This window comes from Chenopodium quinoa, unplaced genomic scaffold, assembly GCF_001683475.1.
Source record: "Chenopodium quinoa cultivar QQ74 unplaced genomic scaffold, ASM168347v1, whole genome shotgun sequence".
Classification (NCBI taxonomy): domain Eukaryota; kingdom Viridiplantae; phylum Streptophyta; class Magnoliopsida; order Caryophyllales; family Amaranthaceae; genus Chenopodium; species Chenopodium quinoa.
Genome location: NW_018743697.1, coordinates 4837703 through 4855145, shown reverse-complemented (window position 1 = coordinate 4855145; position 17443 = coordinate 4837703). Strand labels below are relative to the sequence as shown.

Below are 17443 nucleotides of genomic sequence, written 5' to 3'. Positions count from 1 at the left end.
TTATTTTCTAATACTACAAATTAGTTTATATTTGTTTATCTAAAAGTAATTTAGATGAATTAAGTTCACCTATAAAAAAAATTAAGGAGGTTCTTCATATTAAAAAAAATGAAGTAATCTCGTATATTTTAGATGGAAAAGTTGCACTTTTATATTCTACTAGTCTAGATGAGTAAACAATAAATGATTTGGCCGTTTGGGGATAATATATAGGGAAAAACACTTTAAGTATGATAATGATATCAGTGTTCTTTTTGTAATCCTTGCAAATTAATTGATAAGTGTTTTAATCAATTAGCAATTGAGTTGTTTTACCTTAACCAAGGTCTTGAAAGGTCATATATACTTGTTACCATCCTATCTAGAAATAAGTTGTATTATATCTATCCACATTATACAAGTATATATTAAAATGTAGAATGGTCTTGTTTTAAAGCATATTTCAATTTTTTATTATTATTATTATTATTATTATTATTATTATTATTATTTTGCATAAAGATAATAATTTTTTTAAATGTCATTTAATTTTCATGTAATTCGTTTTTATTCGTATTATGGAGTCTAGTCAAGTGTCTTTATCAAACAAAATCTTTAAATTGTGTCATTGGCATAAACAGCATAATACTTTCTATGCTCTTTAAAAGTTCTTATATGTATCGTAGGATCTGTAGCAGTTAGTTATACTAACAAAAATTATCAACTCATCCCTAAGGTGCATAATAAAACAGTATGGGCGACCACAATACTACCCTTATGTGCCAGTATTATGAGAATAAGTGATAATTAAAGTGGCTTAAGCTTCCCTCTCAATTTCAAGAAATCTTGGGATTTACACAATATAAACTTGCAATACATTATTGATTAGAATTGCATATTGTCAAGCACTCAAGCGTGATAATCAAAGTACAACAATTTTTTTCAAAAAAAAGCAAGAACGAATTTCTTACAAACACTTGCAAGTAAATTTTTTTTCTCAAAAGTTGCTTGGGAGAATTGCAAAGTAAAAATTTTTTTCTCAAAAGTTGCTTGGGAGAATTTCTACTCTCATACTTAAATTAAAGCCTTTTTGCTCTTTCACTTAGGGTTTCGGATTGTACACTTTCATTTCCATATTTACAGGTTATAAATAGACAGATAGATAATATTTTCATAAAATCACAAATGAATTAATATCATCAAGGAAAAGGTGTTATACAAAACATCAATATTTCCTAAAAAAATTATAGCAAAATTGAATCAGTACAATTCTTCATTGGTATTCCTAGAGCTTTCCTCCTGGAGCTCCATCAAGCATACTGAATACTCCCTCTCAAACAACAAAAATTCCTGTACCAAATAAAGATGACTTCAGTCAGCAGCGCCTAAACATGAATATATGATACTAAAAATTTAACACATACTTATATACTATACAGAGCAAGCAAAATAATCTACGCGGACACACTTTGAACCAAGGTTTCAAGGACAGCAATCCACAAGCTTTAACCAGTTGAGCTGACAGTCAGAGTATAAAAAATTGACTGCCAAAATGGTTCCTCTCTGCCCAGAAACAAAAGCCCTTATAGGAACATTCATGAGAAACATACATTCATAATTGAGAAGACTGTAGGTATGTGCTTGATCATAAATTAAAACAAAAACAAAAAAAAAGTATGTGCTTGATCTGGGTACTACTGTCAATCTCTGAATTAAAATGGGACTTGAAACCACTCAAAAGATGCTCACACGGTAATGCAGCAACCTTAGGACTGGTTGCACCAAAGAAAACTATCACTAATAAGCTGAAGCCAGTATATTTATGATGGCTGTAGAAATGTAGTAATGATCTCCATTATCTTCTACCAAGATGAATGTCATAAACTCATAACCAATAAACTAAAATCAGCAAGTACTAACATACAAAGGTAAGCTTTATAATCTAAGAAGTTATTTTTTTAGGGTAATTAGGGTACCTGCAGTTGCTGTTGACTAAATAAATGAAGATATTCTGATTCTGGGCAAGCAACAAGCTCAATCAACTCGTCATGCCTGTCAGGAACCTCAAACAACTCCACTAATGAAACAGACACCTGCAAACATTACAAGTGGAGTTCAGGATCTACTGAATGCAAACAATAGGCACATTTAGCCATTCAAATGCAAATGACAGAAAATTTGAATGGCTACCAGTACCATGACACACTTACCTGCATGCAGCGTAGAATTAATTCTGGAAGACAACACCTACGACAGAGACCACGCACAATGTATGCAGCTGGGTATATCAAGGATCCTTCAGCATTAGAATACCAAGCATCCAATCGTGAAATCTCCATTGTGACACCAGCTTGAAATCGAGAAAGTTCACCTGCATTATATAATATCCACTTTATCAATAACCAGCATATTTTTATCCCTTGGTTCATATAATAAAGCCCCTTTCTGATGATTAACGATATTACTTTTACTTAAAGTGTAGACAGAAAAAAGTATTGTTGTCCTCGACCGCAAAAAGTCACTCAATTTTTTAAGACATAGAGCTAGAAGAAACATATCCGAGAGTATGCAAGGATTTCCAGCTAACCAAATGCACCTAACGTTTATTAACAAGGCATTACACACAACATCTCCTCTCCTTATACGAGTTATACCCATTAAAACCAGCACAGAAAGCATGCAATAGAACTGTTACACTTTCTACAAAGACAAACACTAATTATGCAACCCAGTACAAGGCACTCTAAAATATATGACAATATTGCTCCACTACTACAGTCCCGCGATTATATTCGATTAAAGATCAGCATCAAATTTTAAACAAGCTACTTCTGACAGTACCCCACTAAATTAGGTGATTAATTGAGGTATCTCCAAGTTTTAACTCTATTCACTGTTAAATAATTATAGTAGTGAACTCCCAAATGATTAACCCAGCCTTTTCACTTCGGAACTATATTATTTGTCGTCATATAAAAAAAGAAGTTAAGTGCATATTGTTAGGAAAGCTTCCAAAAGTAGACAGATATAAAGATTTGCCATCACCCACCTAATATAGTACCAGTGATGTATGCAGGATTGAACATTTTCAATTTACACTCTATGTCCTAAAAGATAAATGTGAAATCTAGACTGCCTAAAATCATTATCCAACAATTGAACATTTTCAATTTACACTCTGCAAGAGGAAAGTACAAAGAATTGCTTAGAACAGTAACTAATTCAAGTAGCTTAGGCTTCCCAGATACAATAGCATGACAGAGAATTTTAAAATGTAATTTTTCTTGAATTCCCCATTAGAAGATTACCACACCCACAATCAATTTACTTGGCACTACATGAAATGCAAGCTTTATAAAATACACAAAGCAAAACTGACTTGCATGATTTAGCAATTATTTAAAGTAATTCAACATTAGCAGAATATGCACCTACAGTCCTACAGTAAACTTCAATTGTTCAAATCACTTACCAAACTTTTTAGAATCACTGGACAAAAAAAGTGCATAATCGTTAAAATAAGCCAAAACTCATATGGCCATATCAAAGTCTTGATGTTAAAGAATTTTTACCTTTAAACCCCGCTGCCATTACACTGGCAAGGATACCACCATCATTCAGTTCATGAGGCCCTAATCCATCACCTACCACTGCTAAGCAGCGGAGGATAACCTCAACACAGAAATTATTCTTAGGCGAAACCTTAACATCGACCTGAAAACATAAAATATTCAGAATATTAGACAAGTGCAAAATACAATATGTATAATTCTGTTTAGAATTCTTCACAATCAGAAAAGCTTCAGAAAGATACTGTAATCATAATCAATAGACATGTAAGTAAAATCTTGCATATGGAGAAGAAAAATACTAATTAAAAGTTAATGCTAGCGTTCTAGATTTAACATTTCTTAAGCAGCCATCATTGTTTCTTAGACAAAAGGTTGCTTACAAGTCACAACACCAGATCCCAACTCTCTGGGTTTATTTTTGGTATATGAGTAAGAAAATGTAGGAAAGAAAGTGAAACAAGAGGGGTTTTGTGTAAGAAAAAGTAGAAAAGTATTGCATACGGGGTTTGAAAAAACCAATGAAAATGGAAAGTGTGACCCACAAAAATACAGAGGGAATACAACATAATTTCAGGAAAAAAAAAAAAGGACCAGCCAATGAATTGGATGATAAACGTAGAGATTTAAAAATGTTTGCAAATGACCCTCTGATCACCATAAACAGAAATGTTTCAAGGCTTTCTCATTCACAAAAAAATGAATCATAAAAAATTGGACATTATATTAAAGTATGAGTGGTGTGTAGAAAATAATCTCAACAACATTTGCACCAGCTCTTCTCAATTTTTCTTGTAGCCTGTATGTGTATAAGATAATCTCACATAAAGTAAATTCCACCCCAAACACTTTAATTTTATCTAATGTTAGTTCAAAATAATTCATTCAACAAACCTATACATGAAATCAACCAATACCAGGTGTAATCAAAGTGTTTTATGAGTGATTATGGGGTTGCTTTCTTCTATATAACCTAAAAAGCATGGAGCATTAGATGTAAATTCTCATCATGGGATAAATTTCTGTGCAAAAAGGTTAAACTTTGGAATAATATTTTTTGCCAACATTTCCTTAAAAGGGTTTACCATCAATTGTCGATTTGATACAACTTCCTCTGTCACCGAAGAGTAGAGGGCACTCATTAATGTGGCGCATAGGGTGGCATCTGGACACATGCATTCACCAGAAGGCAAACATAATATCGCTGTGGCTTGCAATTCAAGGACTGCAGGTTCTGTTGTGTCATAAATTTGATCTTTGCCGGGAATCAACCATGGATTTTCATTTCCTGTGGCAGGACAAAAATAAAGTATACAGCATGTTAAGTTAGAGCAAGTTGCAAAAGAGATAATGGTAATTTCCTATGCTTCTAGAGGGGTGTCCTTCCACTGAACTACAACCTCAATTTCTTATTTTATAAAAAATAAAAAAAAAATAAAAAAAAAAAAAACTCACTCAGTAGGAGTAACAGCGAAGAGCCAAGTGCTTCTTTTGCTGCTGAAATCACTTTCTGTTTTTCTTCCACAGATAGCTCACTGGGAGGAACCTCTGCATTCTCCAGTTCATATTGTAACCAGTTGCGATATGTTGCATCACAGGAGTAGTACTCACTCTGATTCAGGATAAACTTTGTCACTAACAGAGAATTGCGATCTAAATATGACATACTAGGAGGTTAAAAAAAGAACAAACATACTCCTTCCGTGTTTAAATAAATGAAACGTTTTGAATTTCACGGAGTTTTAGGAAGGTTAGTTAAATTTATTAAAAATAAATAGATAGTGGGGTATAAGTTTGAGGAGAAAGAAGAGAGTAAGGGGTTTTGTGGGGACCATTAGTTAGTAGAGTTATTAAAAGATACAGAGAATAATATTAAAAAATAGAGAAAGTTACGAAAAAAGAAAAGGTTTCATTTATTTATATATGGCCGAAACAAGTAAGAAAACTGGACAATATTTCAATAATGCATACCCAGTCTCTGAACTCCTTCAGATAGTCGGATACATCATGATCTTCAAAAGCTAGAAGATTTTCCGTGGGTTGCTTCAGGGGTTCGGCAAGAAAACTAAGCAGTTTATGAGCACCTATGGGCATTGCTGGTACCCTCCACATGGACATCAAAGCAAATTCTCTGAAGAGTATATTACTGTAGAAAGAAAATTTCTTCAACAAGCCAGCACCAAAGAAACAACAAGGAAAAGAAGATCTCAATCAACAGTTTATTGTTTTAGTCCTTTTAGATTTTCATATTGAAGTAATGAAAGTTGATTAGCAAAACAAACAAACACAGCTTGTTACAAATTTACAATTAGAGCACAATAATAGTTGAGATTCAAATGAATTCATCTCAGAGAAATCATATTCAGAGTTCAGAGAAAACTGTATAGCCAGTCAGTTCCCTTCTTGGAGAAAAATTGGATGGCTTGTATCAGCTTTAAACATGCCTCTCAATGGCAGACTATCATACCTAAGCTACAAGATATCCCAACCCTAAAGTAGCATTGGCGTCTCTATCTACTCAGATCTATATCATGTATACAATACTAATAACTATAGTGTACATAATACTAAATTGCTAATAGCTGCAAGGGAAACATAGCAGACTTCAATGTTCCCTCATAACTTATAAACTAAGTAGAAAAATAATCTTGTTCAGTTCTTTAAAATGAAAAGCTTTGAAAACTTTCCTAGATTTTTTTTATTTTTATTTTGAGGGAATTTCCTAGATTTTGTATAATATAATGTTGATTCATTTTTTAAATTAGTTGCAAAGATCTTGATTTTAAAAATACAATCTAACCCAAAAAAACCAACGAAAGCATTTCCTCAATGGTAATATTCAAGTTTGGCTTGGGTACAAGAATAATTATACACTGCACAAGGACCCAAGCATTGTATAGCAAGAAAGTTTTCAACTCCACCACCACCACCACATAAAAGGAGGAGAGATACAGCAAATAAATATCATGTAGTTCATTAAATACAAAAAGAGATCACATTTTATAGTATGCTAAAACTAATTGCGTAAAATACCTATGCATAAGTGCTCGTAGAAGAAGCCTGGCACCAACAATTTCAACATCATCAACTGTAGATGGAGGAGTGAAACAAAGCCATTGTATTGTCATAGCTTTATCAAGTGATTGTAGCCGATGCTGTTCTGCAACATCTGCAGAGTTATCATACTTGCTAACTTTGATTTCCCGAGATCTTGACAATACACTGTTGAAACATATTTTAGTAGATTGATAAGTTGGATACTTGTAAGACAGAAAAGCTTCCAGGCTACAGAAGAATGAAAAGCAGTTACCTCTCGATGATCTCCTCAAAGCTGCCTTTTAATTCATCTCCAGGAGAAAATGGCAGATACTCCATAGCAGATACAAATAATTTGTATTTAACATGTACACTAATAACAAAGTTATGTCAGAAAAAACAATAATATGTAGATGTTTGACAGAACAAAAGAGGATAATATTCAAAAGATGAACAGGAAAATTACCTAGCATTCAGTCGTAGCTCCATCATGTGCACAAAGAGGTCAATGCAACGATGGCGTGCAAGGTATGAAGCATATATTCCAACTAGTTCCTCATGTTGTTGCGAAAATAGGTACATTGCATAGCTGCAGAGTAATTACAATTAAGGGGTACTGCTCTAAAAAAAAAAAAAAACAGCTCTAAACAAAGGAGAACGGGTGTCCTTTGTGTGGGATTGACAATTTAATGGATTAATTTGGAATACAGCTTTTAATTGTAAGTGTTGACAGAAAAGTTAAATGGCATACTACACGCTGACATAATTTATTTTTTCCTTAGTGCTTGTTTGGTTCACATGGGAAGTAACTTTGTTCAAAAAAAGATAGTTTTGTGATTTGAATTGTCTATTAAAAATCATGAATAGATGATAGGAATGCCAAATAAATTTGCACTTACATGTGAAGAATGAGATCACCAACGTTCATTATTTTCTCCTTGAACACATCCTTCACTTCATCTCCAAGCAAAAATCTAAGCACCAATACTAGATGAGCTCCAAAACGAATCATATGTGGATCTCCATGAGGCCTGAAGTACATCAATTCAAGCCACACAAAAAAATTCCAAACCAAATTTATGTTTGTTATCAGTGAAATAAGAAAGTAATACATTATTTGAGAAGCAATTTGTATGCTAAATTAGCATGAGGAAATCCATAATCCTATATGTAGATTAACAAGCAATACAAGCATTTAGGCCCCACAAACAGGCCAAGCATAATTAAAAAATTTATCCAAGGACTTTAAAATTTTGATAATTTTGCCGATAACAACAACAATCGAAGCCTTAATTCCTTACTTTTTAACAATTTTGCCAATGCACTGAAATGTAAAACTAAAATCTTGGGACAGAAAGTTCCTTTAATTGGCCCGTGAATGACACAATATTGTCTATGCCAATACTATAATACTATGACTATTATCCTTGTAATGACAGCGATTTACTTTTTAAAACTCTTCTCATTACTCCACAACACAGGGGAAATTGGGAATTCAAGCTAATCAAAATAGAATCAAAATCATAATAAAAATCTGCATACAGCTATAAACGACACTTCTTTTACCTGAAGGAATTTTGATCATCATCTGAAGGTGATATCCAGGACCATACAAGGTCCAGTAGGTGTGGTATATCTCCAGACATAAGATTCATCTGTTTTTCAGGAAGGAGAAAAACACTTCAAATTTAAGGCAGAGATAATTGCGACGAGGCAAAGATAATTGCGATAGTAAAAAGAGGCAATATTCAACTTAAAGCAACAATAGAGGAAAATAAAAAAGTATGGTACAGAAACTCAGAAAGGCACCAACAGAAGGCAAAAACCAATTTCTTACAGCTGACAGTTCACAGAGCATACAGTCCTTACCCTCACTGCAGCAACTTTCTGATTGCAATATGTAACTTAATTATAATATTCTATTTACTTTCCTATTTGCCCCCACATTCCCATCACTATGCAAATACACTTTTCCTTCTTCCTTTGAATTCCCATAGCTATTCAGCTACACATTGAAATAGGTCAACTAATCACCATTACAAATAATGGTATTTTGCTTCTACGAAGTATTGCGCACTCCCTCCAGGCCTCCATCACAGTATTGTGTTCAGATGTACTTTATTTATTTGGTTTGATCAACAAGAGTCAACTTCAGATTGTAGTATTGTACCATGTTATTATCATCTTTTTGTACTAACTTTCTAAGATCTATTTAAGAGGTTTTTTTTTTTTTTTTTTTTGGGGGGGGGGGGGGGGGGGATGGTGGGTGAGGTAAGTTTGACACCAAGTAGTTAATAACAAAAAGTAGGACAAAACAAGGAATGATTAAATTACTAGAGCTTGAAAATGATCCTCTTCTTTTGTCTGAAGATGATTAGATGTTGGTTGAGAACCAAGCAGTAAAAACACTCTAAGATTTAATCCAGCCAGCAAAAATAACATATCATGTATTAGAGGAGATGAGATATTTAAATGTGACTCTACAGAGAAAAAATTTGATCACATTTTATTCCAAGCTCCTTTACACCCAAAACTATAGTGAAGATAAGAATACCAACAGTGCAAAATAATTGATTTCTTTTCTTCTTTCCTTCTCTAGGGACTTTATGAGTTGGGGGTAATAAAAGGTACACATCCTCGTTTCAAAACATGGAAAAAACGAGAAAGCATCCACAAAACCACACACAATCAGTTTTATCTTTCATTAGGAAAAGCAGACTTCCCTTCTTCTAAGCTAGGATTTACCAGACTACATACAGCGATTTGCCGATGGCTGGCAATAATAACTTAACCAATTGCTATAATGATTAAGCGAACATTTTACGCAGAGACATCAGCAAAGCAATAAATCCACTGTAAAAAAAAAGGTCTAAGAGTCCAGAGATATAAATTACAGGGCCTTACCTATGACAAATCATATAAAAACTAAAAGCATTATAAAATGGGTACAATTATTTAGCTTTATCCAACCAAAAGGACATCAAAATGTTCTAATGAAATGCTTGCCTCAATCTGGCGATGCTGCTCCTTGCATCCACGAGTAACAGCTTCATGTACCATGTCACTGCATCACATAGGGAACAAGATAAATTTCTGAAAGCAGAAATATAGAAAAGAGATACAGCAATAACTTTCTGTGATACCTGGAATGAAGTTTTTGAATAAGAGAAGAAAGATGGCGTGGTTGCTGGTTCAGAATTTGTAGAGGCCAGTTCTCTGGCCTTCCAGAAGATCCAGAACCGCTAACTCTTTGACCAGGACTTGCACCGTTAGCCTCTTCACAATTTTTTAAGAGTTCCATTCTTCCAGGCTGCAAACGGACCAATTCCATGTCCATCTGGACATCAAGCCATGACTTGGCCATTGCCCAACATGCTGACTAGAAAAATAGCAAGCATCAGACTACAGTTTAAGGGAGAAAAAGAAAAAAAGGCAATTAGATGTATGAAAAGAAATATATTATCAGTAGTATATAAACAATGAGCCTTAAAGGCTACAGCGAACTACACCTCTTCCACAAGCCAAACGACTGGGAAAAGGTTTTATCACTACTATTCTGCTTCACAGATTCAACCGGAAGTCGGAACTCTAACCTCCTCTATTCCCACAGCCCCACATTGAACAGGAAAATTTTTATAAAAAAAATAAAAAAGATTAAAGATGGTAGTAAGAATAACATGAGGTGGTCACATCACAGTTGAAATGAAGATCCCTGAATTTTCTAGCAGGATATGTCAACTGATATTTGTTATTAATAACTCGTAGAGAAAATTCCATTGAAATCACATTGACCCAAGAGATATAATCATTTCTGTGAAAAATTGTATTACAGCAATAATAATATTCTTATTAATCTTTAATGCACCTAGAATGTTATAAATCCAAAAGTGGCAGGTTATTTTTGTGATTGCAGCAAACAGGTAATTTTCAGATTTGAGAAAAATAGAATGCCATATAAAATATTCATACTCACATGGCCCTACATCCCTAATCCTGATCTACCTAAATTAAACCCCACACCCCTTCAAGGGTACCAAATTCTATTTCCAGGGAGAAACTATCCACCCCCACCCCCTTCAATAAAACAAAACCCTCAACAATCACCCCAGGCTTGAGCCACTACGGTGACAACACAAAAAACACAACCACTATCAACCCACATCCTACCACTAGAAAAGCACAACCTAGAGTGAGTCCACAGTCACCAGGCCAACCAACAACAAAAGTTGGCTCTAGCTCTGACAATGTCTGCAGCATTTCAAGCCATGCTTGGATGATCAAGGGAAACGCGATGAACAAGCAAACTATTTTTTAAACAAAAAGGTAACTACAGATGTATTTACCTCCCAGTCCATGCATATCGGAAACATTCGCTTTAAGTTGCTACATTGAGCTGCATATACTGCTGCTTCATACTTTCCACCGCCCTGCTCAGCGATTCTCTTGAATATGAACAAAATATAGAAAAAAAGAATCAATACCACCAATAGATATGAAGAACATTGGACTTCTACGCCTAAAAATTAACAGAAAACGTTATACCAAACAATAATCAAACCAACCAAATGATATACTATTCTCATACCTCTGAGGCAGAGTAACAAGCCCATTTCCAAAGGCGCCATTGACGACCAATTCCACTTTCCAGCTCAATTGCTTGTAGCATTCTGTTTTTACCATTTTTTGATAGTGCTTCAACAGATGGAACTAGGTCGGATCCTCCAAATGGACATAAACTTGCAGCCCTCCATGGCTGTGTATGAAACTTAATTCAGAAAACGGTTCGATCAAAGAGAGAGGGTCTTTTTAAAATTAAATGCATACCTGTCCAGCAGATCTGCAGAGGTCACATGCTTCTTCCAATCTTCCGGCGCGTAGCAGAAGCCAAACATCTTCTAAAAGAGATTCATCTTGTTTCTGTTCAAAATAAACTAGTTATTTTTATTACGATGTACAGACAGCTGAGATAAGTACAATAAAAAATCTGAAACAACTATGCATATATAGAGGAAGGAGTGTACGCTAGTCCAAAACCAAACCGTACCAAAACTGGAATCGGAATGGACTGGAATTGAAATCCCAGAACTTCTGGGATTGGGGAATGGATAAATATATTCCGGTCCGGTTTTAGACCGATTATACCTGTTATGCTTTTCTTTTTAATATGATTTCTCGAAAAAATATAAATAATAAAATCTAATTCAGTTAGACTTTGGATTTTATTGATTTTGATTAAGTTTAATCAAATCAATCATATAGCTAGTTTAGATTCATAATAATACAACAATCAATATGCCCAATTGGCCAATCTATCCATCAAACAAGAAAGATCAACTGCCGAAAATTTGAAAAAAAAAAGGTCTATTTATCAAATTAATCAACGAAAATTTGAAAAGATTCAATCATAAAAAAAAAAAGGAGAGTGAGAAAGGAAACTCAAGGAGAATTACTCGTACAAAGAAAGAAAGAGAAGAAAAAAAAAGGCTTTCAATTATATATATTAATAAAACTAATAAGTAAAAGGGAGGGTACATTTGAAGAAGAAAATGAGCAACAACGATGATGCTGCAAAATAACATCACACAACAGATTTGAATACCCTCCAGCCTTCGCACAACACAAATCTCCACAACTACACCAAAACCCGGTAAACCCGATCCACTTCATGCAGCCCAAACACCTAGAATATATGCAGCCCACTTCACGCACACGCACACACACACGATACATGCTCTATCTTTAACCACCTTTTCCTTACAAACTCACCATTTCTTATTATTAGTACAAATAGTTCATGTTAAGATCAAATGGAAACAGAGGTAGTAATTTAGCATAAACAAAAAAGACATCGAGAAGTAAATCAAAGAGGAGGTGGTAAGGCATAGCACAAGAATAATTGAGAACCAAACTATGTGCTTTGAATTACATACACACACACACACACACACAGACACACAGACCAAATAAGATCATGAAATTTTGAAATTTTGAAATCAAGATAGAAGATTTCAGAAACATACTCTATCATCAGGCAATGGCTGTGCATTTTCTCGTGTTGGAGCATCAAAATCCAAGTGCTTAACTGTCTTCAGATTTTTTTCGTTCTTTTTAAGATATCGTTGAGTATTATGCCAAATGCCAGAGCTAGGGAGATATGTACCAACATGAGATCCACGCACCTGCAAAACCAGAGAGTTTCTGTCACAAATAAAAGTGCCTAGCTAAGAAGAGCATGCGAGGTTTGCAACTCTCGTCAATTGATAATCAATCAATACAACAAGCATATATTACACACAGCAAGTCTAATAGTCAATGCTGCCTGGACACAAGAGATCTATCAAAAAGTACCATTTGAGGAATCTGGGTAAATATCAATGATTCGAGTAAGGATTAGTGTGTTGAATGCCCACCATGAGTACTTTAGATTCATAGAAAAGTTAAAGTAACATCAGTGATGCTGAAAAGCAATCAATCAACACAATTTGATGCTTCCCCAAAAATTCTATACCGGGATGAGAAGCAAAATTTCATGAAACAGGCAGAATTTGATGTTCTCTAGTTGTCACCGAACTCGACATTTCTAATAGAAAGACAAAGTCTTTTATTTAGATAACTAACAAATAAAGCACACTAGTTCACAGAGAACACGTACAATAGTCCATTGAAATTATCCACAGTATCAGTCAATAGAAATGGCAATCAATTATGAAATAAAGCAGAGGAACATTTAAAATCACCTTGCTTTCCAATTCAAGGGCTTTGGACGCTAGATCTTCAAGCCACAGAACAATTCGAAGGCACAATTGGGCTGTGAGATCCGACACAACAAACTGACAAGCTTCCAGATGCAAAGTGGTTGGGGACTGATAAATGTAGAACATGTCAGTGTGTTAACATATCCTCCATACTTAATGATCTCAATAAACATAAAATAGGCACACCAAACCTCGAACGTTAAAATAGAAGAAAAGATTACCAAAAAAAGATCTTCAGGAACCTCCTCGCTTCCTGTGAATATTAGAGAAATTTTTTAACGGTTTAGAATCAAAACATCTGCAAAAGTGGCCTGATCGAATCGATAACTAGCCAAAAATTCTACACAGTTCCAACAAGTAAATTGTGCATTACACTAAAAATGAGCACTCAGGCAAAAGGAAACAATGCTAAAAAAAAAAGAAAAACTTTGCAGATTTCTATTCTTTGCAGTTTTTTTTTTTTTTATTATTATTATTTTGCCAGTTCACAAACACATTCCAAAACAATGAAGGACATCCCTAAATAGGCAGGGCAAGAAAGATTCTGGAGGTTTGTATTGGCTTCAAATTTCTAAAAAACATTCAAGACTTAAACAAGCATCACTTTTCACAGGTGATATCGAAATAACAACTTCATTTTCAAGCGAAAAAAAACTGAGCATATGGGATGCATGAGGAAAAATAGGTGTGTTAGAGGACTTGTGATCCAGGATTGCAAATAAAGGCTTGATAAGTTCCGATTTGGCACAACAACATTGAAAAACTAGAAAGTTAATTACCTTTTCCATAGATATACCAAAGAAGTGACCAGGAAGCAGCTTCATCAAGCAATAACTGAGCCTTTTGTCGCATTAATCTATCTTCTACAATTCGATGCCTCTCACTAGAGCCATACCTAGAGAAAATTTGAGAGAACTATCAAAACAGGAACGCACAAAAGTGTATGAGAGGGAAAGGGAGGGGAGGAGGTCATGGTGATCAAACCACATATATCAGTGTGTTCATCTTTTCCAGTTTTATTTCTCAACTTTATGTTTTATACATTGTTGTCTATGTTTCGTACAAATCAAACTAAATACCTAAATTAATCGATTACTTTAATTTCATAACAACAGTCATGTGGGATCTTGTTAGATTTCTCTCAACGTGTTTTTTCAAACTATTAACCTTTATAATTTTTACTTATTGATAATTAGAGATATTTAAAATTGAATATATGGAAACGTGTCAACTACTCATACTACCTTCCCATAAACAGTGCACATGCTATACAATAGTGATATGATAACAAGAATCTGTAATGTACAAAGATGTAACCGAAAGAAAACAGATAGTTTTACAATGACAAACTTTCATACCAAATCAACACAGTAAAAAGGATTGGTATACGTGGTAATGATTAAGTTACTAAAGTACATTGTAAAATTAAGCAACAGCCTGTACATGATGTATGTGAAAATCATAAAACAAAAGTACCTTATAGATTCAGAAACATCGCGGCAAGATTTTTCAAACTGAAGAATTAGATCGGGAATAGATATAAGCCCTGCCACAGACAAATTTTCATAAGTTACACAACTAATTCAGCTAGAAGTACAGTCACAACTGAATATCTTCAAGAGGGTTCTATATTGAACCTTGGCCGGCAGAATCTAGAAGAGATGCAAATAAAGAAAATGTTGATTCGCCGGAATCCTGCATATCCTCCTCAATCTTGCATGCTTTTAATGAATGACTCCCTGCCCGATGAGAAGAATCAACGGCACCACAAAACTCTGGTATTATTTGACTATCAGGGGATCTTCTTTTGTAGGCTGAATGTGTCCTGGAAGGTGTCCCTTCTCGATAACCCAAGCTCTCAACCTCGTGTTTGATATCTTCAAGGTACAATGCAGTATTAGACATTCTACCTTCACCAAGTTTGGAAGCAGGACTATCTTGAAGCGGAGAAGTGCTTGGCCTCTTCCTGCACTTAAATCCAATTTAGTGTAACTATTGCAGTCAATATAACCAATTACCCATAACAGAAGAAAAATTCGTCTGGTTATAAACTTAACTCCTTCCAAGTTCCAACTCATAAATCTAGGACTTGAACTAACACATCCACAGAAAGACAGAGAGGGAGTGAAGAGGGATGAGGAAAGGATATCGAAGGACTTCACTTTAGCCTCGCAAAGATTGAGCACCTCTGTAGTCCAAGGATTGTCCCTCAACACACTTTCGATCATCCTATTTCCCACACCCAACCCCCCAATTCCCACCACTCCCCTATCCATTTTTTCCAAGGTGCCTCAGATTCTGAGAAGGGTGTGCAAACATATGGGAGTTAAACCAAAATTCTTAAACTACAATCTAAAGATATAAAGTTCCCAAAGAGGTCTACATCGATAATGCTACCCATTTTTTATTTATTCACCTTCCTTTAAATTTATCTTTCCCTTTCCTCCTCTCTCATTCCACTTCACTTAACAGCGAAAACACCTACGCTACAACTTCACACTTCACTGCTTCTTCTCTCACCAAATTCTTCTGCTAACCTAATTAATCTCCAATTCATCAATTTGGGCTATCAACCAAAACCACTAACCACTGAAAATAGTCCAATTTCCCAATTGAAATCATCCCAACTCAATCCAACAAAACCTCACTATAGCTAGACTGCTAATACATACTAAATGTAAAATCAAAAACCCGGTAAAATAAATGTCACTATAACTTGCTTGAAAATCTAAAAGAAGCAAACTTTATGGTCCAACAATTACTAAATTAATAATTCACATATAATCACTAAATGTAAAGCCGAAAATGCAAAAAATCAATGTAAAATTCGACAATGAGAAGCAATTTTAACTCTAAAAAAAACAAATACAGAAAATAAATTGAACAGAAGAATACCCGTATCTACGAAATTGCTCCCTGATGCTGAGGTCATGGGGATCAAAGTAGTTCGGAGAAGTGTCCATATCGACGTTCATGAGCTAATTGATTGTGGATTGATAAATTTACAGATTTTTCGACACTGAAACAAAACCCTAGAAATTGGGGTTTAAGCGCGAAAAAGAGACTATTGCAATTGGAATTTTGATGGGTTTATGGTTTAACGATTTTGATTACTTTAGCACGTTTTAGAAATTGAAAGTTAAACAAACACGGCAATTATTTTTTTTTTCCCTTTAAAATTTTTTTATAATTACAAGTACTTACGTATTTTTACACGAGTAATTTCATTTTAATTGTAGAGAAAAAAAAAACACCGTGCTTTTAGATCGGAACCTCAAGTTTAAGTGAGCAAGATTACAAATAAATTTTAATCTTTAAGCCATTAGTAATAGCTCATGGATGTCGATATTGTATTTTATGTATAGGAAATTATTAAACATGTAGAATTAATGAAACAGAAATCTTGGGTATTATTTTTCATAAAACCACTATATATAATACAAGCTAACACAATCCCAATCAAGATAGATTTAGAAAAGTATCACAAGATATTGTTAACTACTAAAAATATGCTATCCAATATATCCTAGGATCTTTGGAAAATATATCCTATTTTCCTCAATACCCCCCCTCAAGTTGGAGCACTCGGATCAAAGATGCCCAACTTGGAAAAGAGAAAATCAAACTGTGATTTCCCAAGTCCCTTGGTGAAAATATCTGCTAACTGAAAAGAAGTAGGCACATAGGATGGAGATATTAGCCCTTCATTGATTGCATCACGGACAAAATGACAATCAACCTCAATGTGCTTAGTGCGTTCATGAAACACTGGATTTTTAGCAATATGAAGAGCCGATTGACTATCACAAAACAACTTGATTGTCTGAGGATGTTCAATCCCCATACTCAATAATAAAGCCTTTAACCACTTCAACTCTAACGTAGCGGAACACATGGATCTATACTCGGCCTCAGACAAAGAAGTAGCCACTGTAGGTTGCTTCTTGGATTTCCAAGAAATAGGAGAATGACCAAGAAAAACAAGCCATCCTGTCAAAGAACGACGAGTGAGAGGACATGTCGCCCAATTCGAATCACACCAACCCTGCAAGGTTAGGTCACTAGTTGCACTCAACAAAATTCCTTGACCTGGGGTACCCTTCA

General features: G+C 34.6%; 1 protein-coding gene across 1 annotated transcript; it reads right to left on the bottom strand.

Annotated features, from left to right (window-relative positions):
- Positions 1 to 1029: 1029 nt before the first annotated feature.
- On the bottom strand, positions 1030 to 16466 carry LOC110684413 (nuclear pore complex protein NUP107-like). Its single transcript, XM_021860869.1, has 24 exons — positions 16235 to 16466; positions 14977 to 15305; positions 14816 to 14885; positions 14119 to 14234; positions 13561 to 13592; positions 13322 to 13447; positions 12605 to 12763; positions 11409 to 11501; positions 11170 to 11337; positions 10928 to 11026; positions 9728 to 9963; positions 9591 to 9648; positions 8151 to 8239; positions 7484 to 7615; positions 7051 to 7173; positions 6859 to 6957; positions 6582 to 6770; positions 5520 to 5694; positions 5004 to 5160; positions 4634 to 4836; positions 3552 to 3693; positions 2190 to 2350; positions 1956 to 2072; positions 1030 to 1329 (listed from the first exon to the last, which is right to left on the bottom strand). Exons 1-24 carry the CDS (start codon positions 16312 to 16314, stop codon positions 1240 to 1242), a joined length of 3243 nt encoding a protein of 1080 aa, XP_021716561.1. The 5' UTR covers positions 16315 to 16466; the 3' UTR covers positions 1030 to 1239.
- Positions 16467 to 17443: the final 977 nt, after the last annotated feature.